The 23,727-nt window shown below is 47.5% G+C and overlaps 3 protein-coding genes across 9 annotated transcripts in view; 1 reads left to right on the forward strand and 2 right to left on the reverse strand.

Moving 5' to 3' along the window:
• Positions 1-7,144, reverse strand: part of atp8a2 (ATPase phospholipid transporting 8A2) — a 60,661-nt gene extending 53,517 nt beyond the window's left edge. For 2 of the 6 annotated variants that reach the window (XR_014637479.1, XM_084475371.1), the window contains exons 1-2: positions 6,928-7,144; positions 910-1,002 (exon numbers count right to left, since the gene is read on the reverse strand). Coding sequence is in view for 5 of the 6 variants with exons in the window: in XM_084475371.1 (XP_084331497.1) it covers positions 910-1,002; positions 6,928-6,967 (133 nt within the window). In the remaining variant the exon portion in view is untranslated. The remainder of the gene's footprint in view (positions 1-909; positions 1,003-6,927) is intronic. The other 4 variants (XM_084475366.1, XM_084475365.1, XM_084475368.1 and 1 more) reach the window with 2 other exon arrangements.
• Positions 7,145-7,395: 251 nt separating this feature from the next.
• Positions 7,396-13,025, reverse strand: rnf6 (ring finger protein (C3H2C3 type) 6). 2 transcript variants are annotated; one of them, XM_084475471.1, is made up of 4 exons: positions 12,889-13,025; positions 11,436-11,590; positions 11,114-11,239; positions 7,396-10,817 (listed from the first exon to the last, which is right to left on the reverse strand). In XM_084475471.1, exons 2-4 carry the CDS (start codon positions 11,575-11,577, stop codon positions 8,944-8,946), a joined length of 2,142 nt encoding a protein of 713 aa, XP_084331597.1. In that variant the 5' UTR covers positions 11,578-11,590; positions 12,889-13,025; the 3' UTR covers positions 7,396-8,943. The 2 variants fall into 2 exon arrangements, with proteins under 2 accessions (XP_084331597.1, XP_084331598.1); XM_084475472.1 differs by lacking the exons at positions 11,114-11,239; positions 11,436-11,590; positions 12,889-13,025 and adding an exon at positions 10,957-11,107.
• A 1-nt stretch (position 13,026) lies between these two features.
• cdk8 (cyclin dependent kinase 8) overlaps positions 13,027-23,727 on the forward strand; it is an 11,797-nt gene continuing 1,096 nt past the window's right edge. The window contains exons 1-14 of the mRNA XM_084475473.1: positions 13,027-13,136; positions 13,600-14,041; positions 18,136-18,211; positions 18,501-18,611; positions 19,781-19,921; positions 20,365-20,422; positions 20,520-20,651; positions 20,898-21,041; positions 21,386-21,455; positions 21,635-21,707; positions 22,328-22,425; positions 22,681-22,768; positions 23,200-23,358; positions 23,656-23,727. The exon at positions 23,656-23,727 is cut by the window's right edge and continues 1,096 nt beyond it. Of these exons, the coding sequence (XP_084331599.1) occupies positions 13,914-14,041; positions 18,136-18,211; positions 18,501-18,611; positions 19,781-19,921; positions 20,365-20,422; positions 20,520-20,651; positions 20,898-21,041; positions 21,386-21,455; positions 21,635-21,707; positions 22,328-22,425; positions 22,681-22,768; positions 23,200-23,358; positions 23,656-23,727 (1,350 nt within the window). The 5' untranslated portion in view covers positions 13,027-13,136; positions 13,600-13,913. The remainder of the gene's footprint in view (positions 13,137-13,599; positions 14,042-18,135; positions 18,212-18,500; positions 18,612-19,780; positions 19,922-20,364; positions 20,423-20,519; positions 20,652-20,897; positions 21,042-21,385; positions 21,456-21,634; positions 21,708-22,327; positions 22,426-22,680; positions 22,769-23,199; positions 23,359-23,655) is intronic.

The raw sequence follows: 23,727 nt of genomic DNA on the forward strand, positions 1-23,727 counted from the left end.
GTGGAATGAAAGCCTCTTAAAAGCCGGGGGGGCGCAAGGATGGTAATCCTCTCTGTGTCTGCTCTGCAACTTCACCTGCTGCGGCTAATCCGTATGATGGACAGTGTTACAGGTGGATCTCACACAATGTACGTAATACGTATGCATATGGTCACACACACACAAACCAAATCCAAAAGCCACAGTATTAACACACACACACACACACACACACACACACACACACACAGTACGTATATGATCTCACACACACAGGAAAACTTGAAACTTGTGTGTGTATCTCCAAGGCCTATTTATTGACAGAAAATCATAATTTATCCTCACTTAGAAACCGCAATATTTCATTGTACGTGCACACCCTCCTACACACACCCTCAAATCTAAGTAATGGCAGTCAACATGCAGCAGGCAGGTCCTACGTCCTCTTCCAACTCCCTGCTTACAGTGAAATGCACATGCATGCAATGCGCCTGGAACCATGCTCTACCCAGCCATGCAATGTGTACATATGCATGTTCAGTATGTTGTGTCCACATGCAGGCCTGTGTTCACATCTCGGTGACTGCGCCGTGTGATCTGTCAGACTGCATTATTCACTATAGCTACAACATCACAGCTCCAGTGTTCGCTCTCTACAAGCACATGCAAACATTGGTCACATGGTCAGCATGAGTCATCACACGCCCGCCCTGAAGAGCTACAGGCTCCGCATTCTGTCTTCTTTCTTTAAACATCAGACCAAGAAACTACACATATAACTGTGTGGGACTGAAGCCAAGAACCCTTGGCCTTGTAGCTCTTGAGGGTCATGGTTCAGGGAGCACCCACATGCACCCTCGGCCCGAGAGTGGAGAGCACACTGGAGAAGGGGGGTCTCCATCCAGGCTGGGTTCGGAGGAGTAGACTCACTTTTATCAAACCGGTCTGTGAGGCGGGCGCGCATGGTAGCAGACTCTGGTAGCTCGCTGGAGTCCTGGCTAATGGCGGTCAACACTAACTGTTCTGTGGGACGCGGAGAGAGAGGCTGTCACAGGAGAGAATAACACACACGTACACACAAACACACACACACACACACAACAGCAGGTCAGGGACACACCTGCAAAAGGACAAACACACACACGCAAACATATAAACAACACCAGTGATTCTGTGGCCATGCAGAGAGAGGGTTTGTAAACAGAAAATGGCATTGTGTTTTGCTTGGGGTTTGTGTGGTGAAAGTGGGAGTTGTTGCTGATTGTAGAAATATAGCTGAAGAGAGAATGGATGTAGATATGGATGTGTACCAACAAGGTACAGAACAATACCAGGAAAAAGACCCCTCCAACGTGCTTTTTGCCTTTAGTAGTACTGGACTGCCCCCATGTGGCCAGTTTATATTAATACGTGGAAGAGAGATGAGTGCTGCAGTTTCTCTCCTTCCATTTCCCAAATGGCATCCTCAACAACTTGGCAGCCATGACAACCAGATCCCCAAACAGAAAAGGTCTATGAGGCTTATACAAACACACACTTGCACTTGCACACACTTACACACGTTGTATAATGCTTGAGTCAGCAAAAAAGGGTTTAGACAACGCTATATGTTGACCATTTCTTAACGTTTTTATTATGATAATAATTCTGAGCACATTTTCACCATAAATTTGCAGTTGCCATGAAGTGATGCGTGTTTGTACGTGTGTTTGTGCTTGCAACCAATATCGACGTCACTGAGGGTGCAAGGGAAACATTGCCGTGGGCTAATTGGAGCGGGAATCAAGAGGTCAAACCACAGGGGGGATTAGCAGGAATGGAGGGCATGGTTATATGTACTTATGTTCCAACGGACCAATGACCAGATTAAACTCTCTTCCATCACTCCTGTTTAGAAACAAGTGCCAGTGCATGTTGGTTTTCAAATGGAAAGAATACCAATTATGCTTGCCTTAGTAGCCTAGTAAACTAAGCCAATGGCTCATTGTTTAACTATGTGTGAACTACAAGCTCCCGGTATCATTTTGGCTGTATTTAATGCTAGGAGAAACCACTGAAGTGGATTGGCAAGGGGATGTCTACAACAGGGGGCCAATCAGTCGGATTGGTCAGTCGATAGGATTTGAACTTGTCAATCAAAGAATAGTTGCAAGGTATACATATATTTTGTATATGGTATATATTTTGCGATGTATACATTCAGTGGAAAGGTTGGATCTTGTGGCCTGGGGCCCCGTGTGGTTCTGGGCCTCAGCCTCCACTGGTCCTTTCATGGCTCTGGAGTGGAAGCCCCTCTGACCCAACCAGTGTTGCCAGATTGGGCGGGAAATCTGGCCACACTGCCCAGCAAGTCAGGGAATGGTGTGATTTTAAGGATCAGCACTTATTGACTGGATGTAAAAAAAAAAATTCACCTCTATCAGGGGAAATAGACTTGTGGTTTATGTGTGAATGCATGATAGTAATGGTTCAATGTTGTCACAGTACCGGGTTGTATTCTTAACCCTGATGATAGTGACCCAGTTGGCGCTCATATCACTCATGACAATTTGCCACGCTTTCTATTTCTGAAAACAGCTGCAGGCAGGCAGGCAGGCAGGCAGGCAGGCAGGCACACACACACACACACACACACACACACACACACACCATTGTGTCGTTCTCAGCCATGCTGCTCCACGGGGATCCACGAAAATCCCCCAGATCCAGCCCAGCAGCTGTCTGGCCATGTGGCCGTGTACTCATGTAGACAGGAGAACTTTCCCGAGCAGGACGCCTTGGGGGGCCTAAAGGTTGGGCGGGTCAACAGTGAAACGAGTGGAATAGGTTGTGGAGCAGGAGTTCCTTAAAGGGGTAGTTTGGGATTTTGGACATCGGATCTCATTTCCAAGTGAGCCAGTGTGTTATTCATCATTGGAGACCGTTTTCAACACTTTTCATTCAGTCCTTCTAGTAACTAGAAGCCTAGCACCAGCGATTTCTGCAACTAGAATCTAGTTGCAGAAATCGCTGGTGCTAGGCTAGTGCAAGTCGAGGGGAACTGCTAGCCTGCCAATAAAAACAGTTTTACCCACTCCAAAGTATACCCGAGGCAAACCAACTATAATGCCCGACTATCGATGTAAATGTCTGTGTTGATAGAATAATATTAGAAATAAAACTATCCTTGTATCGCTATGATCACATTACATTTTGGGGGACTACTTTCTCAGCAGTGGCGGAATTTCACTTTGCTCCGGTGTAGCAACCAATTCACTACAGCAGAAGGTAAACAGAGAAGCGCACTCCAGGTAATATCAGTCTGCCGCTGCCGTAGCTTGCTTCCAACTACAGGGATTATAAACTAAATGCAATGCGATGCAAAGGTAAGTTTATTTCTAACACTATTCTATTCTATTCTGTACCTAGTACCGGGTACTTTCAGGTTCCAAGGTTTTACAGGTTCCAAGCGAGCAGAGTAGGTACTTTTGTGTGACGTAAACAGGCTGCTGGCAACTGATTGGCCAGTGGCTGTAAATGGGAATAATCACTCAAAGTTAAGTTGTGTCCGGTGTGGTTGGAGTCCACGGACCCGCTCTTGAGGGGGACACTGATCAGCATTTTGCCATGTGTGTCGCTCCTTTCCCGGGGCTAGAGTTAGGCTGCGCGTGGTTGTGTGTGTCCGGCGTGGTTGTGTGTGTCCGACTCCGGCGTGGCTGGAGTCCACGGACCCGCTCCCGAGGATCAGCGTTTCACTGTTTCGTTTTAGTGTCGTTCCTTTCCCAGGGCTCGAGTTTCGCCTCCATCGACGTTACCGTATGACAACAATAGACGCGCAGTCATTGCGCTTTTCATTTTATTTCCCATCATCATAACCTTTCCCGGGAATCAGGAAATAGTCTTGATCAGATTCAGATTTCCTGGGAATCATGTCTCCCGTGATTAAAACCTAATGACGACCCGCCCATGTTGGAGAGGTTCTTTTCTACGACCCGCCCACATTGAAGAGGTACTTTTTTAGATGGAAACGCGACGTGCCTGGAACCAAACCGAGTCAAGTCGAGGCGAGTTGAGTCAAGTCGAGCTGATACTGTCGGTGGAAAAGTGACATTATTGGCGTCTTCACCTGGCGCCACTTCACAGCTAGCTGCTGCTGCTGTAGCGGCATGTTCAATGCTTTGGACGTTGTTGTTCCTGTCTGTATCCCCAACTGTAGCCGTAAAAAAGTGTGTCATCTGTTGCCAAATACTTATCGTCATATTTTTTCTTTTATTTGAGCCGTTTGGGTACCATTATTTCCTAACTGTGTGTTCACACCAAAAGACACACGTTTCGCCTGTTCGCGCGAACAGGCGAATGTTGCTGCGTGACAAATCTAAATCTGTCGCTGTGCAGTTATGTGTGCAGTTATATCAGGCGAACTTGTCGCGCAGCGAATTTTGTCTGACAACATCTTTTGCCCGCCAACGGTGCATTATGCCAATTCATTCTCATCAACCATGGCCGAGATAACCACCATTGCATGTCTTTACCTGTTGTGGAAGAGGGAGAGACGTCGGAATGCCCGTCGTTTATGGGTTAATAATATAATCCGGAGGCGCACACCGCTTTGTGCCGTGATATTATATATGTTTACATTATATAGATATTTATATATTATATATATATAATATCATATAATATTATATATAGATAGAGCTCCGGGAGTCGCAAACGGCAACAATCACTTTCTCCTCCAAGCTGTGGTTCACTGCGGAGTGCAGGGAACGGTTGGCCCGGCCGGTTGAAAGGTGATTGGCTGTTTTACGTTACTTCACCCACGTTACCCACAGGGAGTGAACGCTGATTGGCTGTCTCATGCGAATGCCGCGGAAAAGTTGAAATATTTCAACTTCAGCGAATTTGTCGCGCTGCAAATCCTCGTGAACGCGCCCGCCGTTCATGTGGAAGAATGTCGCACCATCAAACAAATCTTGTCGCGAGTTTCGGCGACAAAAAAATTCGCCCGATTCGCGTCTCTACGTTGACTTTGTATTGAAACGTGTCGTGCCATTGCGTTTGGTGTGAACACACAGTAACCCTTTATTTTATTTTCACGTTTAGACTCGCCTTGCTTCGTCTCTGTTTGTTTACTTAAAAAAAACATGTTTTTTTTTTTTTTTAGGTTGGTTGGGGGCTTGGGCGTAGGAACCGGGGGGGACGGAGGGGACATGTCCCCTCCAATTTTCCAATATCTGATGCTTTTATTTTGAAAGCGCAACACAGCGTCTTGTCACCGGCAAGACGCTTGCCCGCACCCCATGAATGGTGTTGTATGTCTCCGTTGTTATTATAAACGTTACTAGCCAACATTTGCTGGCAAAAATGTGGCAGACTTTACAGTAAAGTAAAGGACAAAAAGCGATTTGATTTAAGATGACTGTAAAAAGAACATTATTTTTCTATTAACTTAACCCATGTCACTTGAAAACGAGTAACGTCACACATCTCCCACATCTAGAAAGGAGTTAGTCTGTCTGTATGTTTTTCCCTTGTTCTTGACAATCCCATCAGTATTTTTCTATGCCTTATTAATCTCCACTGCTTTCATATTAGAGATCAGATGAAGTCCAGCTGGACACTAACAGTGAGGGTGAATCAGGGAAAGCCAGCACTGCAGAGTTGCAGGTAGGTGCTACAGTATATGAAGAGTGAGGTGATGTTAGGTTGTTGATCATGAGAGGAAATTTGTGGCTGCAAATGACAGGAGGAGAAAACATTTAGCCTCTTTTGCCTAGGCCAGTGTTTTTCAACCTTTTGTGTGCCACGGCACGTTTGACACTGTTGGATAACACTACAGTGCTATCTAGCTTTTATTTGTATCAAAACTACACAGTAATTGATATTTATCAGTTCATTACATCCATTCTAATGTCGTTTTCGTTTACCTTTACCTTCACACACCAATTAGTTAGTGGAAATATGGAAGAATATCACACACTCAAGAGTAAAAACAAGTTGGTGTATATGTTAAAATTCTTGATGCTGTTTTTCCCTTTAACCTTAACCTTTGCATGTGTCTGTTCATTGAGGCATAAGATACAACTAAGAAAAGAAAAGGTATTCAGAAAATACAAATTCAAATTTAGATCAATATTCTTCCCATGTTATTTATCTTTATTTGTCTACAAAACTGTATGATAAGGCCTGCAATTAAAGAATTGATTTGATATCAGTTCAATACTGCCATTCAAAATGTGTTTTCCTTTACAAATGTATCTTTTTAGAAGAATAAAATACATTTGTGAAGGTTTTGCAGTGTAGTTCATTTATGACATTTCTGTTTGAACCATTAATGGATCTGTCAGGTTTCCGATATGTGTCCCCTCCAATGTTAAACTCGTTCCTACGCCCCTGGATGGGGGCCTCCCTACTATGGGGGCCCCAAGCAGCCGCCTACCTATGCCTCTGTTAAGACCGCCACTGAGCGTCCCTATGCTATGGACGAGCCTATAGCGCCTGAGCGCCGGCCCTGAGCCCCATGTGGGGTCAGGTTTATTCTTCAAGCGGTTTAAATAAAGAGCACTCGGGTCACGTGACGCGTTAAGTCGGTCGGTGTGGTGTAACTCGCCGCCTCGCGGCACATCTCACCTCGCGCCGACAACGTAGCGGCTAATAACGTTAATTGAATGATTATTGACGGTATTAAAAGGTGGAAGCTGCTGATACAACGTCAGACTAAGTGACTCCGCGTCCTGAAAGCAGGACACCGACACGATTTGCTCAGCAGAAGATGAGCAGTCGTGCCGCAGTCTGGACGGTGTCCGGTATTCAGATCCCCAACACATAGAGAACCGCGGAAAACAGTGGGTCAATATCCCCACATACAGGCCCTAGCAGACAGAGGGTACGGGCCTGTCCGGTGAAATAAACACATAGAACATCGGGGAGACATGAAGACATCGACGGAAACACGGCGGCGTCGCCTACCTCCCTCGCTGTGGATCTTCTTGGAGCGGTTGAAATACATCCTGCTTTTTAGGTCGCTTCGACGTCAGGCTGAAAGGGCCGGGGCGAGGGCATGCTCACGGCCCACATACACAGCAGGGCATTGCGGCTCTGGGACAGGCCTGTGGCGGCTGGCGGAGGATCATGTCCTCAGTGGGACCGTCAGGGTTGTCATTGTCAACAGTCTCTCCGGTAGCTCGAGCTCTCCGTTCATCACCGGGTGCGCGGACTGGATGACGATGTGCGCGCGCCCCTGACGTCTGCAAAGCTGTTTTGTGTTGACGCGTGTTATCCAGATTGTATAGGCTAAGTATTTGAAAAATAATCTAATAGTCGATACCACGAAGGTATTTTTCATATTAAATTAAAAACGAGTCATTGTCGTTGGAAATATCCAACATACATAGAATACCACCAGGAGTAATAATGTATAATTGACTATTGTTAGTGAACAGCAAAGAAAACCCTCGTCTTTATTTTATTACATAGTAACATAATACATATTTATTTTTGTTTGTTTCTCATCACATTGTAACATAATACATATTTCCAAAAGCATTTTTATTTTCTCATCTTATTAAATAGGAGCAGAATAAATAGTCACTTCTGTACTGGGGAGACAAAGCCTTCTCCAACTTGGTTGGACTTTCGAGAAAAATAAATAAAGCAAAGCGGTGCTTTCTGAGATCCGAAGAGACCCACTGTTACTGGGACATTCTGTACTCCACTCCTTCAGCTCTGTAGACACACGCATGCACAGACACACACACTCACCCCATGACATTCCCCACCATCAGCTGTGGTTTAATAGTATTGTCGTACCAGAAAAATAGTGCTCCTGCTTACTGTGATTCCATTGCTGAAACTGTGGATGTGACCCCCCGTGGTAACCATGGGAATGGTAATGTCTGGGTCATGGTGCTGAAGGAATCCAGGTGTTCTCCATCACGTTCTCCAAGGGTAGAAATAATGAGAAATAAAAGACAAACCCAGTCCTTATTCTAGACCAACCAGACGCAGTGCAGCACCCAATGCCTGGACAGGTTGGGGGATACTATGTTGATATAGTAGAGGAATCAAAAGCTGACCAGTGCTTTTCAAGCACTGGTCACTGATCCTGGCCATTAAAAAACGCAATCAAGGACCTCCAGATGTACACTGAACACAATACTGACTTTGCACATCTCTCGTGAACACTGGCTTCCTGACCATTATCTACCAAGGGTCTGTTACATGCTGATTGGTAGGGTAAAAGAAAAAAGATTTGAACACACACACACACACACACACACACACACACACACACACACACACACACACACACACACACACACACACACACACACACACACACACACACACACACACACACACACACACACACACACACACACCTCTTGTCCACTACGAGGACAATTAGCAAGAATAATTGTAGCAATGAATGTCAAGAGCATTACAAATAGAGGATCTTAAAAACAGTGCGTGCACAGAACAGAATCCATGGATCTGGAGCATCAGTGAGGTATTTACACTGAAGTACATGTTCGTCAGGCCTGAAAGGGAATGGTCCACTGTCCATTCGTGAAGGAGGGATGTCGCACGTGGAAAGCAGAGGGTGGAGATGAGTCAGCAGCAGCAGCCTCTGTAGCTCCTTAAGTGCTAGCAATAGCGGTTGAGGCCAATCCTCTGAAGCATGAGGCTGAGGAGCCCAGAGCCGGTCCTAGCATGAAAATTATCAAACTCAAAATATACCAAACAGTGCTGAAAACCAAGAAGTCTAAAAAAATAAACTTTTGTTAATGCTCTGCATTTGTAAGCTTTCCCTCCACGTTTTCTGTTTCACCTTCCTCAGCTTGAACAGTATGAAGTCTTTTTTTTTTTAAGGAAAATAAAAACCATGAAAGCCTATGTACATGCCCGGCCCGCTTGGGCAGGTTCTCTACACCCAGAATGACGTTGGCGTGTCGCCGTTGGTGCGAGGGGCAGGAATCACACCAGTCACTCGTGGTGTGCCGCCAGTATGGGCTGCCTGCAGATGGGACAGGTGTTGTTCTCCGAGAGCCAGCGGTCGATGCAGTGGATGTGAAACTCGTGGGAGCAGGGCAGCCGGCGCAGCTTGTTGCCCTGGGCGTACTCATTGATGCAGACGCTGCAGGCGCGCCCCGCCTCCCCCTCCAGGCTGGCCTGGCCGTAGGTGCGCGTGGCCAGGTTGTCGATCTGCTCTTTGGTGAGGCCCCGGGGGTGATCCTCGTCCTCCTCGTCATTAAGCAGGAAGAAGTGAGCCAGCCGCAGGATTGGCAGCGTCCCGTTCTCCACCAGGTTGTTCGTGTCTCTGCTGGTGGCGCGCCCCTCCGTGGGGCTCATGACCCCTCCACCCTGCCTTCCCTGACCGCCCTGGTCCTCCTCAGCCCCCACCACCCGCGCTTCCCCACCCTCGTCCACGGCGCCGGTGCCGCTGAGGCCGGCCATGCTCTCGTTTCCGTGCAGACGATAGACGGCTGGGCCGGTGGCAGGATTGGCGCCAGCAGCAGGGGCATCCAGGTGGCTGGAGGCCACCGTCTCTGAGTCGGCCTCCGTCTCCATGAGGGAGCTGAGCTCTCCGAAGCCGGTCATGATCTGGCGCAGGATGGAGCGCAGGGCGGTGGAGTTGGGCTCCCCCAGGCCCGTCTCGCTGATGCGCCGAAGAGGGATGCGGATGGTGCTGACGTAGGTGCGTATCCCGGCCCGCTCTGAGCGCGAGATGGTACGCCGGAATCCGCCACTGTCACTTTCGAAGGTGACCGTGTTCTCCGCTACGCGGGCGCGGGACCGCGTCCGGCTGGCGATGCTGTCCCGGTCCCTATTCTCTCCAGGGCGGATCCTCCTGACCTGCAGGTCCAGCATGATGGTGGGGTGGCGGCGGACGCTCCCAACGCCTGCAGCAGCCGCCTGGGCCTCCCCTTCGTGATCCCCTGCCTCTGTGGCGGCCTCGGTTAGAGCGACGGGCTCCAACCCAGCCTCCTGTGTCTCCACGGAAACCAAGCTAGTTCCAGCGCCTTGTTCGAGGCTTTGGCCATCAGAACCACTGCCAGTGACGCCAGACTGGGGAGCGGAACTGGCGACAGGTGTTCTGTTTAAGGGGGAACGGCTTCTCCTTGAAGACCGAGATGAGGCCCCTCCGGCGGCCCTGCGGATTCGACCGCGGGATCGAGTCCTGGTCCCACGGGAGTCACGGCCCCCTGGTGGGGACTGAGAGGCAGGTGGCCTCGGCAGAGACACACGTGGACACTCCAGGGAGGCCGTCACCTCGTCACGCCCACGCTCCAGCGCCGCGTTCAGGGTGTGATGTCGCAAGGAGCCAGCTTGGTCACTGGGGGGAGTAAAGGAAGGGGGAAGTGGTGGTGCTGGTGGTGGTGGTGGTGGGGGCAGGGTCACCCCCCTCCTCATCACAGAGGCGGGAGGGGGCGCCGGAGGAAGACTGTCTTGGGCAGAGCGGGGGGAGGAGTTGGCACTGCGTGTGCGCCTGGCCTGGGCCCTCCTGCTGATGGAGGGCCGGGGGGTGGGATAAGGGGCGGCATAGGTTGAGGGGTGTGGCACTGGGGGTAGATACGAGGATGTGCGTATTGGGGTGGAGGTGGTGTTGGGAGCCACCGCCGGGAGCTCGGCCACAAGCGAGGTGTCGCTTTGCTCGCCGGGCTCCGGCTGCTCGTGGTTGATGTTGATCTCCAGGCTGAAGCGGAACTCGCCACTGTTGGGGTTGGTGCGACTGACCGCGCGCCAGGTCTGGTTGCCGCTCTGCCCGCTGCGTGTGGCATTGCCGGTGCGTCTGAACGTGTTCAGCCACTCCAGTAATGAATCGCCGTTGGAGGATTCGGCTCCCGGGTCAGGGACCCCTGTAAAGAATACACAGTACACAATTAGACAGTTTACAATCACAGCCATACACTGTATACTGCCACCTCGGACTGCTGCCTTATCTACTCTAAGAAGATTGTTCAATGCAATTATTGAATAACAGATTAAAAGACATGCCTTCGAAATGAGGACCTGACCATAACAACACTACTGCCACAACAACCCAGTGAGCAGCCCAGTGTTGATGGAGACTGGTTTGCTTCAGTCGTGGCCTCATCTCCCTACCACCTGCCCCTAGTGCCCCACCCGAGGGCTCCTCTCTCCTCCCCCTCACCACTGCTGCCCTCTTGGTCCCCGGCCTCGGTGGGCGCCTGCAGACGCTGCTCGGGGCGGGGCTGAGAGGACACACGCTCCTTGGCTCCGTCCAGGCGCTGCCGGAGCTCTTCTGCCGTCACCTCCCCTGTAATAACACGATGCAGAGGTCACTTCCCCCTCCATCATCCGTCCTCTGTCATGCCCTCCCACAACTCCAGCCACTGCTTTAAGTGTACTAGGACATTATTTGTGCAGTGTCCTTTTTGAATCAAGGTCACAAGAGGAGAGGTTGATCAGCGGGTAAAGTGGCATGTCAACGCCGTGCCCGGGTTCCCACTCACCAGGGGTGCCCAGCAGGTTACCATCTCTCATGAGCCGGTACTCCTCCTCGTTTAGCTCGTTAATGAAGTGGTAGTAGGCCTCCTCCCGGCGAAGACGCTCTGCCTGCCTCCGCCGCTCATCTCTCCCACCGGCAGGGTCCATCGCCGTGCGACCGCTGTTGGACACAATGAACAAGGGGACAGGGGGAGGACAAAGTTCATCCTCAGGAGGAAGGCACATCTGTTATGCCACTAGCGTTGTTATTCAAGGTTAGTGTCACAAATTCATAGCATCTTTGGGGCTTATGTGGATAATGGAAACAAACTTAATCGCCATCAAATAGAAACATACATTGATATCAAGCTTGGAGGTCAGACATGAGCTCACTGAGGACAGATATTATGATGGTTGTTCGCATTGCTGTTTAAAGGACTGAATAAAACGGGGTTCATTCATAGCATATGAAGGCTCCACGTCCAATCACCATCAATAAGGTAGATCAACTGTCACGACACTGACTACGCAATCAATTGGATGCTCACAGACAATGCCAATAAGTGTTCGAGTAAAACATCAGCACACACTGCCATCCCCCAAAGCAGGCCGTGACAGGACCCGCTCCTTATGTAGATGCAATTGTCATGATCAAAGGAAAGATTCAAATAAAATAAATGACAGCGAGGTAAATCAGTGAAAAACAGGATCAAAACATAGGTAGTCCTTCTTTTTGCCAATGAAAACTTTAGCCAGATAATCCTGGATCCCACACAAAAGGCCATGTTGAGAAATGCCGGGGGGGAATCTAACGAAGTGGCGTTGTCATCCTAGCAAGAAACCAATCCCAGGCATCTGGGAGAACGCAGACATGTCGAGGGTCCAAACTGTGTTGCAGAGGAGGGGCGTGATGGAGTGGCATGATGGAGTGGCATGATGGAGGGGGCATGACGGAGGGAGCATGACGGAGGGGGCATGACAGAGGGGCAGGATAGAGGGGCAGGATAGAGGGGCATGACGGAGGGGGCATGATGGCGGGAGGGACGGCTCCCATGTACGCACAGGGCAAAGGAAGAGCAACAAAGAAGAGTTTCCTCAAAATGGTTTAACGTTACAATGTATACCGTCCACAAAAACCAATGACGTGATCGCAACTGTTGCAACATCGCCGACAGAATTGCGTTTGTGCGCCCGGCAAATATGCGTGCTGCTATTTAACGTGCGCAACGCATCTAGCGCTAACTGGAGGCTAGCAGGTGAGCTAACTCAACGTAATAATGTTAGCTTATGTCCACTGATCGTCAGTCCAGCAAGTTAGCTGGCTAGTTAGCATGCTAACCCTCAGGCTGGTGAATACATCCCCTGACAGTGATGGCAGTGAAGAGTGTTCATTTAGTAGCAAAGGTGGTCAATAGATACACACGCATCCTCCGAGGCTTTTGTATATGAATGACAAGGTGAATAGTAGAGAAATGGTACCTGACAAAGCAGCTGTAATATGGACGGTTCCTCTTCCTCTGTCAAATCAAGATGGGACCGGTGGTGTCACACTATGATTGACCGGGCGGAACACCGCACATCGTGCACTGGTTCCTACCTCTTCTCACTTACTCGCCTTTCTCCTCTCCTGTAGGGTTTTGTAATATTATCATTTCAGGAAAGCTGCACGAAAAATTTACTTACGGATTAAGTTTCAGTCCTCAATATCCCTCATCTGTTTGAGAAATGTAGGTTGTTTGTAAAGGATATGAAGCCACTTTTATGGAGGGACTACTACTGGCATGAAACGTGGTATCTTGCTCTTGATGTCACTTTAATGTTTGCCTACAGTGGAATGGATATTTCATTTTCTGTGTAACTTTACGATTGATTCAACGCAGTGAGCGAATGCATGAATAGGAATTAGTATATCATGTTTATAGTAGGCATATGGCAGAAAACCTATCGTGGTCTTTTAAATGTGTTTTATCCAAACCAATGAGTATGGTTGAATGTAATACAGTACAGTGCATCTGCATTATAAAACGCAATGTTTATGAATGCATTTTGACACGCATGGCGTACGGGGTGCTCTCCGAAGGTACAATTGTTAGCATCACCGTTATTCAACTCCCATAATTATTACAAATGAAAGTAAACATACGATGGATTTGCGATTAAATTCTTAAATGTAGCATTCCTCCTTTTCAGCCTTACTTTCTTCAGAGCAGCGCAGACTGCGCGACACTTTACGGCAGTGCCGTGACGCGTCTCCGCCGTTACCAACCGGCTGAAGAGAAACGCAGCTAGAAGAGAAAGCAATAGTCATTATCGATCACACCTGACTCACTTAATGCCACTGGAGTCCTCACGGTAAACCCAATACCCCCTCACCATAGGAAACTAGATGTGGAGACGGGGCTGAAAGAAGGAGCTTCGCCAGGGAAGGCAGCTAGCCGAGGTACCGAGCTCTTTAAGTAGCCTGCCTCCCGAGCGGCTCCAGAAGGAGATCAACAATAGGGAACATGGACTATGACTTCAAAGTGAAGTTGACTGGCGAGAGAGAACGGGTGGAGGACCTGTTCGAGTACGAAGGGTGTAAGGTGGGAAGGGGCACCTACGGACATGTGTACAAAGCCAAGAGAAAGGATGGGTGAGTTATTGACAAGGCCTTAAGGTGCTGGTTAACCCTATGTGGCATGGTTTACCATCTCTTTACCGTATCAGGAGCGATTACAACTGTAATTTGCAGAAAATAAATAATTTTAAAGATGCATGTCTGTGTAACGTAGTCATCATATGAACCACAATGTTATATTCTCCGCGATGAATGTCCTATATGCATGGCTGTAGCCTCTGCATCGCATTCGCCACACAGCTCTGTGCATGTAACTTTACGACAACATGGACTGGTCCCATGTTCGAAAACATCCAATGCATCGTTCATTTGGATTGCATTTTTTGTATATCTGTCGTGTTTCACGGTTGTTTTCATTGTTTTGTTGATCGAGAACAGGCTTGTGTGTCCAGAGTAGGCCTGGGCGATATGGCTGAAAGACATATCACGATATAACTTGATAATATTGATCGATATCGATAACTATTGATAATTTTAATTACCTAAAAAGAATAGGAATTACCATGCTAGATTTAAACACTTCTGTTTAAACACTTAATATGACCTTCCATTGTTCTTCATTGATAAATACTCCAATGTCAATACAACAATGGAAAAACACTCAAATATTGTAAATAAGTATGGAACCGTGTTTGTGTAACAAACCCAGCTGCTAGATTCGGTGGTCCAGTCTCTTATCGATATATATTGAACATGTTTTATATTGATATTGATCAAAAGTCTATCACGATACGATAATTTATTGTTTTATTGCCCAGGCCTAGTCCAGAGCGTTATTGTTATCCACTAACGATAGTATCAGAATTACACGCAACATCAACCATGGGTTTAGGATTTCGAGGTTCAGTGATATCGTTGGCTATTCTAATGCTATAGCTGCTTTCACATATGACCTCCGTCTTTTCTCCGCATTTGTGGAGCAGGAGGTTCGACCGTGAGGGTCATTCACACTTATTCACACTTGATGCCCGATATGCGGAGATCGGTGTCAGTAGAATCTCCGGCTGCTTAAGGGGGCGGGCTTGCAAGGGACGGCATATGACGTAGGGTCGCAAGGGGCGGGATCGGGTTTGTTTTGGTTTGACCGCAGACAGCACGCAGGCAAAACTGGCAGAACTCGTCGTGATCATGTTAAATGTTGCTGCAGCGATGCATATATTCCGTTGCATCCACAACATCCGCATCGATCGATGAAAGATTGGAGCATAAGTTACAGACAAATAGAAGAAACGACGAACAAGAAAGGCGTCGCAAACGACTGCGGAGGAAGAGAGCGTCTTTTTTGGCTTAATTTCACATCTAACAAACACTGGGACAAATGTAGTTGATTTGTGTTTAACTGAGAAAACAGGGAGTGGAAGGATGGGACCCTATAATGTTCAGCTAGTTGTCAATAATAATTGTTACGAGAGTAGTGCATGTGTGTGCGCGAGAATGTTGGTGTGTGTGTGTGAGTGGACGAGCGAGGAGAGCGAGCGGTAGCGTGTGTCAGTTTAGTGAAGTAATGAACGAGTCCGGTTGTGTCTGTGCAAACGTGTAGGCCCTACTGTAAAGTTAGTGAAACTAAGAATAAAGTACCCAGCCTGTCAATAATCGGTGGCCGCTTCATTCCGACCATATTCAAACCTATAAGCAGACCCACTGCCGGTCAAAGTGATTCCTGAGAGAATCGACGGAGCGGAACATCGCTTTTGTGCTCCTGGACTATGGTCTGGGAGCCGACAGCAGGAAAGGTGTAACATAATAATAAAAATATTTTTTAAACCATTCAGCGAACAAAAGGCAGTAGGCTGATTATCGATTAGGGTGCGGGTACCACTTAATGATATGCAAACATAGACCGAAGCGTCATCAACACGCCCACTCAACTGGTGTGAAATGCCGACATCCTACTGCTCATTCACATATAAGGTAATTAGCATTTCCTGCGGAGAACATACTACCTCGGGGGTAGTATTTTTTCAGGAGGTCCAACGTCAGGATATGTCATTCACATATACGGCACGTCCGTAGAATCTACGGAGAATAGACGGATGCACGTCCATATGTGAAAGCAGCTATAGTTACCATAAATTGCTTCTGAGACAATGTTTGCATCTAAACTCCAACATTGATGGGTATTAATCTATAATAATAGCCTACAACCCACAAAATATTTGATAGTATAATAACTACTTACACAAAAAGACAGCAAACAACACAAAACAGTTTAGGACAACGTGCCGATTGTTCTAGTCCGGAATTATATTTCCCATGAGTTGACTTTGTTCGGTAAATACTTAAAAATCGTACATTTGAAAGTCAAATAAAGCTGTTCACAATCACATTTCCGAACAAAGGACCGTGTCGTGCTTTAACGGTCTCCCTCCCCCCAATTGAAAGAAAAAGAACAGTCACTAACCAACCGTGTGCCACCCCTATAAATACAAACCGGACTTAATTTCGCAATATTGGAGCAAGTAGTGCTGCCGCACCGCCAGCTGATGCCCACTCAGGCCACGGTTACCTCTGTGTAACGTGAGGCGCACATGGCCATCGCGGCATAGCCCGCTTGCTCCCCTTCTATACTAGCGTCAGCTTTTCAACAAAAAGGTGAAAAGGTTACTTATTGTATATCGCTTTGGTTAAAAGTGCTAAATGCCCTAAATGCAAATGTTATGGAACCGCACGTTACTGCAAAATATGTTGGGATTTAGGCGGTTAGGAATAGGCAAAAAAAGAGCTAGGCACAGGGTTAAGGATTAGGCCTAATGTTAAAGGTCTCATTCCACCATTTTTTCATTAATTTTGCGGTGGTCACTAGTAGCAATAAATGCCCTGTGAGTCGGTTTTGGTGAAAATAATGCTGTGGTGCTCCTGTTTCACACTGTTCTAGTGTGGTAGTGGAGGTGGGCGGGGAAGAACGACCCGATATTTTTTTTCTTATTCATGAGATCCGTCGACGGAAGAGAGTGGGCGTGTCCGACGCATGGGGTAAAACACGATCTGCGTATGACGTGCGTATAACGCCTCATACCCACTGTACACGTCCGTCGACGGATCTCATTGACTTTACATGGGACGCTCCCGAAATGCATTGTGGGTCCGTCCGTCAAATCGGCTCCGTCTCTTGCGTCCAAAAGTTGAGAAAAGTTTAATTTTCAGGCAGCGACGGATCCGTTGGCCAATCAGATTGCGTTATACGCACGTTATACGCAGATCGTGTTTTACCCTATGCGTCGGACACGCCCATTCTCTTCCGTTGACGGACGTGTACAGTGGGTACGAGGCGTCATACCCACTGTACACGTCCGTCGACGGAAGAGAGTGCCTCTCCTCCTAGTCTGTAGACTGGGACATTACAGCCTAATAATAAAAACAGATGCTGGAATTCATTTCTGTGTGGGCCTGAGTCAGGGGCGGAGTGGCCGTCGGGACGATCGGGAGTTTTCCCGGTCGGCCGGTCGGCCACCGAGGTCAGGTGGACCAGCCCACATGTGAGCTGCCGCGAGACGTGTGTAAGCTGGGCCTATGCGTTATACATCATTATTCTACTTCAGCACTCGTCCCCGACCCCCCCCCCCCCCCCCATCGATAATCGCGACCGTAACAGCGCTTGTCTCATATGACATCATATGGGGCCAGCTCTAAATCGAAGCGTTTCAGCGATCCTTTTTTCAAAGGCGGAGCAAGATACCTACTTCTCAGTTTACACCTAACGCAATTTTTAGCTACTGGGGGACCATAGGGAGGCTAGGGCAACTCAACTTAATGTTAGAGTGGATCCAGCCGAGGGATACAGAGAGAACAAGCTGCACTTGTATGACGGCCAAACTCTCCATGTGTTAGGTTTGTCCCTGGCCAGCTGCCATACTGGGCCTGCTTCCTCTCCCTCTATTGTCTTGGGAGCCCTGGCGGTGAGCTTGGTTTCACAGATCCGGAGGTAACGCAGCTCTGGCTGCACTCTGTCCCCCCCTTTTAATGTTCCTGAACAGAAGGCTCTCGCCGGGCCCTGGGGTCTGGCCCCAGATGACGTGACCCTGAATGTCTCTTTGTTTCTCTCACTCACTCCTTCAATTGCCACTCTCTCTCCCTCTCTCTGGTTCATTATGTCTGTCTTTTCTCTGTAGGAAAGATGATAAGGATTACGCCCTGAAGCAGATTGAAGGCACTGGCATCTCGATGTCAGCCTGCAGAGAGATAGCAGTGAGTCTGCTTCTCCTTTCTTCCTTTATTTCCCATCCTGATCAACTACATTCAATTCCTTCACATTTGGACATTTGAATAATCGTAATGTTACGTATGTTTTAGAGAGAAGAATGCTAGCTTCATGACCAGTAGTAATACAAGGGAATTCCAACAATAAATGCTGAAACCCATTTTCAGAAGTCATTCAATAGTCCACTCCACATCTTCATCAGCCGCCACGGCTGTGGATGTTGTTGTTTACGGGAAGAACATCTGAGTGTTGTTGTTGTTGTTTTGTTGGTGGCAGCTTCTCCGGGAGCTGAAGCACCCCAACGTCATCTCCCTGCAGAAGGTGTTCCTCTCGCACGCCGACCGCAAGGTGTGGCTCCTATTCGACTACGCGGAGCACGACCTGTGGGTGAGCACGAACACCGCCGCCACCGCAACACACCACACACGGAGCGCTGAGCGGACAACACCAAGTACACATGTGGCTGAGAAAGAGAAGACCGGGGAGAGGGATAATGCTCCTTTAGCTGCCCGGTGATAGTTTTTATTCAAGGCAAATGTCCCAGAAGAATGTGGGGTCCCCTGATCCTGAGAAGGCCAGTCGTACCCTGATCAGGTGCTGGAGGTTCAAACTGGTGTTACACCAAGTCCGGTCTTCTCTAAATGCAGAGTGCCCCCAGGCCTCGTTGTGTGGGCTGAGGACTATGAGTGCATTCTGTATTGGAGCACTGGAATAGCTCCACTGAAAACGCCTGACAGATAATGGATTTCATTACTAACATGATGGAAGACCTACAGAATTCCAATTCTTCCAGAATGTGGTTAACCCGTTTCCCCCACAAAGCAAAGAGAGACTAAAAGTGGCAGTCGGTCAAGTCGTTGACACGCTGTTGTAATACAGTTTTATTTTATTAGCGCTGGCTTCAACGACACATGGCGATCATGGACAATCCCTCTTACCCTCTCTACCCCGAGCTGAGGTAACTCAGGAGCACGTTCAGCCACAGACTCATTCAGCCTCAAAGCGTTTGGGGGGCTCTTTCATCCCATCAGCTATCAGACTTTACAACACCTCAACCCCCCGTTCCAAACACCTCCAAAGCCCCAACACCTCCTTTTCTAGACTTGATTAAGGACTAAACCCCACACCTCAGGACTGATTGTTGTTTAAACCTTGTTACTTATTTCCTTTTTTCATTACCTCAGGAATCCTGCACATTAGCACATTTATACTTATAGTCATATTTATTTTTTAATGCACAAGTCACCTACAAACGGAAAGTTACATGTATATAGTATGTTTATCTTATTCAAATTGTTTTTTATTATTTTATTTCAATTGGTAAATTTATTTGTATATATACTCTTGTTTTGCACTCTTTTCCCACTGTACTGCTGGTCACTTGTGAATTTCTCCTAAGGGGGATTAATAAAGGACTATCTTATCTTATCTTATCTTATATTCACACACAACAGCGTCACTCATACCGCCTCCAGCATGAAGCCTCATTCATGGGGGGAACCACCATGATCATATCACACACTGGGCTAAAAGGTGTATTCCCTGTCTGTCCACAGCACATAATCAAGTTCCACAGAGCGTCCAAGGCCAACAAGAAGCCCCTGCAGCTGCCCAGGGGGATGGTGAAGTCCCTGCTCTACCAGATCCTGGACGGCATCCATTACCTCCACGCCAACTGGGTGCTCCACAGAGATCTGGTAGGCAGGGAGAGGAGGAGAACGGGAGGTGCTGGGAGGCAGGAGATGGGAATGGATGGTTTGTTGGTTTGGCCTGCCATCCATGTGGTTGGTTTTGGCCTGCCATCCAAGGATGTTGAGTGTGATTTAATAGATTTTTTAGTTGAAGATTGAATTGTTGGCATATAATGAGGTGCTTCTACTTGTGTAAACACGGTTACCATTTCAAGTTCTTAACCAACAATGAAGTGAGTTTTGATGAATGCAGATCAATATTTCTTTAGATGCTCAATTGTGAACATGGTATGGCTTAATTGTTGTATTTTGTCCAATAGAGGGCAGCAGAATAGTTGGTTCAACCCTCGCTGAGTTGGTATTTCACCAACTGTACCAAACGAATGGTTTATCTAATGCTCTCACTGATAATGAATTTAAAAAAGAAATGTCATCTTTTTGTGCTCTAGAAACCTGCCAACATCTTGGTGATGGGGGAGGGACCGGAGCGGGGCCGGGTGAAGATCGGTGCGTACAGCTGGCCTTCATCACCTTCATGGGCTCCATCTGCGTACGCTGGTTCTTTACTAACGTTTCTGCTTGTCTCTCTGGTTCCTGTGTACAGCCGACATGGGCTTTGCACGTCTTTTCAATTCACCACTAAAGCCTTTAGCTGACCTGGACCCTGTGGTGGTCACGTTCTGGTACAGAGCTCCAGAACTACTGCTGGGGGCCCGGCACTACACAAAGGCCATCGGTGAGGATTTACTTGGGTTTACTTTCCACAACATTTCTAACTTTATGTCTAAAGTTGCAACAGTAAACTATTTTGAGATGCATGTAATTATTGAGCAAGGCAGGCTGCCTAAAGGCAGACTGCGGACAGGTTTCGAACCAAGAACCTTTCGCTTGGGAGTCTGACACTCTTACCAGCTAAATAGTAGACGACATCTTCACTCTCTCTCTCTATCTCTCTGTCTGTCTGTCTGTGTATCTGTCTCAGACATCTGGGCCATTGGCTGCATCTTCGCTGAGCTCCTGACGTCCGAGCCCATCTTCCACTGCCGACAGGAGGACATCAAGACCAGCAACCCGTACCACCATGACCAGCTGGACCGCATCTTCAACGTCATGGGCTTCCCCGCCGGTCAGACCCTCGCAGAGCGGGGGGGCATCTATACTGGGGAGGGAACATTTACATCACAAGTTACATGTAGAAATTGTGTCCAGTGGGAGATTAAAGTGTTTCTCTTTTCTGATTAAAGATTAAACCGACTTTTGGGGATTACTGTATGAAGTTGTAACTCAGCCTTACAGAGCAGGGGGTTTAACTCATAAATAACATATTATCCAGTGCATTTCCTGCTCTTTTAGGCATCACTTCCAGATGCCTTTGGGAGACCGTAATAAAAGCTGAGACTGTAAATAAAGTAATTGGCGTGAACTGGTAAGGAGCCTCTGTGTAATCCTGTCCTCTGGTCGTTTGGACAGAAAAGGACTGGGAAGACATCAAGAAGATGCCAGAGCACTCTACTCTGATGAAGGACTTTAGGAGAAACACGTGAGTCCTCACACTTGGAACCTTGCTCCTTCAAAAAGAGGATATGACGTTTTCTCCTTATTAAAGAAGAAATGACATGTTAGTTCTAAAGACAGCAAGCATTACCATGTTTGTCCGTGTTGCTGAACTCCAAGAACAACATAATACAAATCTATTGTGATTCTTCTTCTTTTTTGCAGATACACAAATTGTAGCCTTGTAAAATACATGGAGAAACACAAAGTCAAACCAGACAGCAAAGCATTCCATTTGGTAAGCGATCACAGCTCTGTTTCTTTAGGGTTCTGGGCTGAAGATTAGATCAAAGCTGGGGTATCCACATTTGGAGAAACCATCCAGACTGCTAGATTTTGACAGTATCCAACCAGAAGTATTTAAAATAATACCATCCCACCTTCAGGCCCCCTCCAAACCCATTCCCCAAAACAGATTGCTAGCTTGCTAGCTTGAGCTATTGGTCCACCTTGCCAAGACTCTGGTCACGTGCAGTGAGTACACGGGCGAGTGTGCGCAGGTAAGAAGGTAGACACACCAATTAGCCATCCAATCATTTATTTTGGGCCGAATTACTGCAACCGACACAGATATTGGATTTTTTCCATTTTTCTGACCGAGTATTTTGATTTATTGATTGATTGATTTTTAACAAATATGAAGAAAAATGTGTTTAAATTCATTTTGACATATTTGACCTAATTCTGATAATCCCACACCTTCATGTCTTCTATGACTGCTTGTTGCTGGAATTTAGAAATGAATTAATAATGCCAGGAGCCCCTTTGTCATATGTATATGTTTGTCGTAGCTTGACATTGTCCCCCATCTTCTTTCTTAATCATGTTTTTCTTGCTTTTTTTATATTGGCCTCCAAGCTTCAAAAGTTGCTGACCATGGACCCCATCCGTAGGATCACTTCTGAGCAGGCCATGCAGGACCCCTACTTCCTGGAGGAACCCCTGCCCACCTCGGAGTGAGACACGCACACATCACATAATTTCCTGTGTATTTATTTTAAGCCCATATTCAAATATACATTGAATGTTGTTTTTCGTCACAATACTACAAAATGAATGGTCTTGGCAGTGTCCCTATCCCGTGAGAACCTCCGGGTCTCTGCATAGAGCTGATTGGGTTCACATCCCTTCCATTACCCTGTTTGTTGTGCTAGTTGAACTCCTTCCGTGTGAACAGTCAGCCCAGCGTGTTGACGGTGGCAGGTCCTCAGTGTGTTTGCAGGCTGCCAGATCCCCTACCCCAAGAGGGAGTTCCTGACTGAGGAGGAGCCGGAGGACAAGGCCGACAAAGTCAGAAATGTGCGTTCCCCGTTTCCTCTACAGACATTAGTGAGGGGACTGTACACAGCTAGCACTCCACATGCTACAGATAGCACAGGCATGCTTTGAAGAGAGATCCGAGAGTTCCGCCGTTACCCACATTTCTACAACTCGTCCGTGAGACAATATAAGAAAAGCCAAACGGCGTTCAACTCCTGGCGTGAAATCGTGTCAAACGCTTCGAAGAGAAGAAAATGGGATTTCCTTCTTAATGCGCATGAATTCTTGATTTTTATGGGGTTTGGCACATATACATATACAGTATATGGTCTGTGTATATAAGGTTGTGGCCATATAAAGATATATGGTCTGTATGGTTGATGAAGGTTGTGTCCGTATATAGATATAGATGGATATACGGTCTGTCTATGGTTGATGAAGGTTGTGTCCGGTCTCGTATACATGCACAGAAAAACCAGCAGCAGCAGCAGGGCAACAACCACACCAACGGGGCGGGGCATACGGGTAACCCTGACAACAGCCACACCCAGGGCCCGCCCCTGAAGAAGGTGCGAGTGGTGCCACCCACCACGACCTCAGGTGGTCTCATCATGACCTCAGACTACCAGGTAACACACACACACACACACACGTATCTAAAGTGACTTAAAAGTGAGGCTGAGAACCATCAAAGCATACAAGCAAGTTGAGCAACTGAAAAACTGCTACAAAAAAGCAGTATAGGAATCAGAACACAAGGTTAATCGTTTTTTTTTATTTATGTGTGCGTTCTTATGATTTGTGCATAATGGTCACGGTTCAGAAACGGCACATCTCAAAAAGTGTGTTCTGAGTAAAGTCACTCGTCTAGTCTCTGTCAACAGTATTTTACATCTACTCTTTCGGTCTTGTTTTTTTCTTCCCAGCGCTCAAATCCACATGCTGCCTACCAGAACCCAGGACCAAGCACATCACTGCCCCAAAGCAGCATGGGATAT

Source organism: Micromesistius poutassou (genome assembly GCF_964030765.1).
Source record: "Micromesistius poutassou genome assembly, chromosome: 11".
Classification (NCBI taxonomy): Eukaryota; Metazoa; Chordata; class Actinopteri; order Gadiformes; family Gadidae; genus Micromesistius; species Micromesistius poutassou.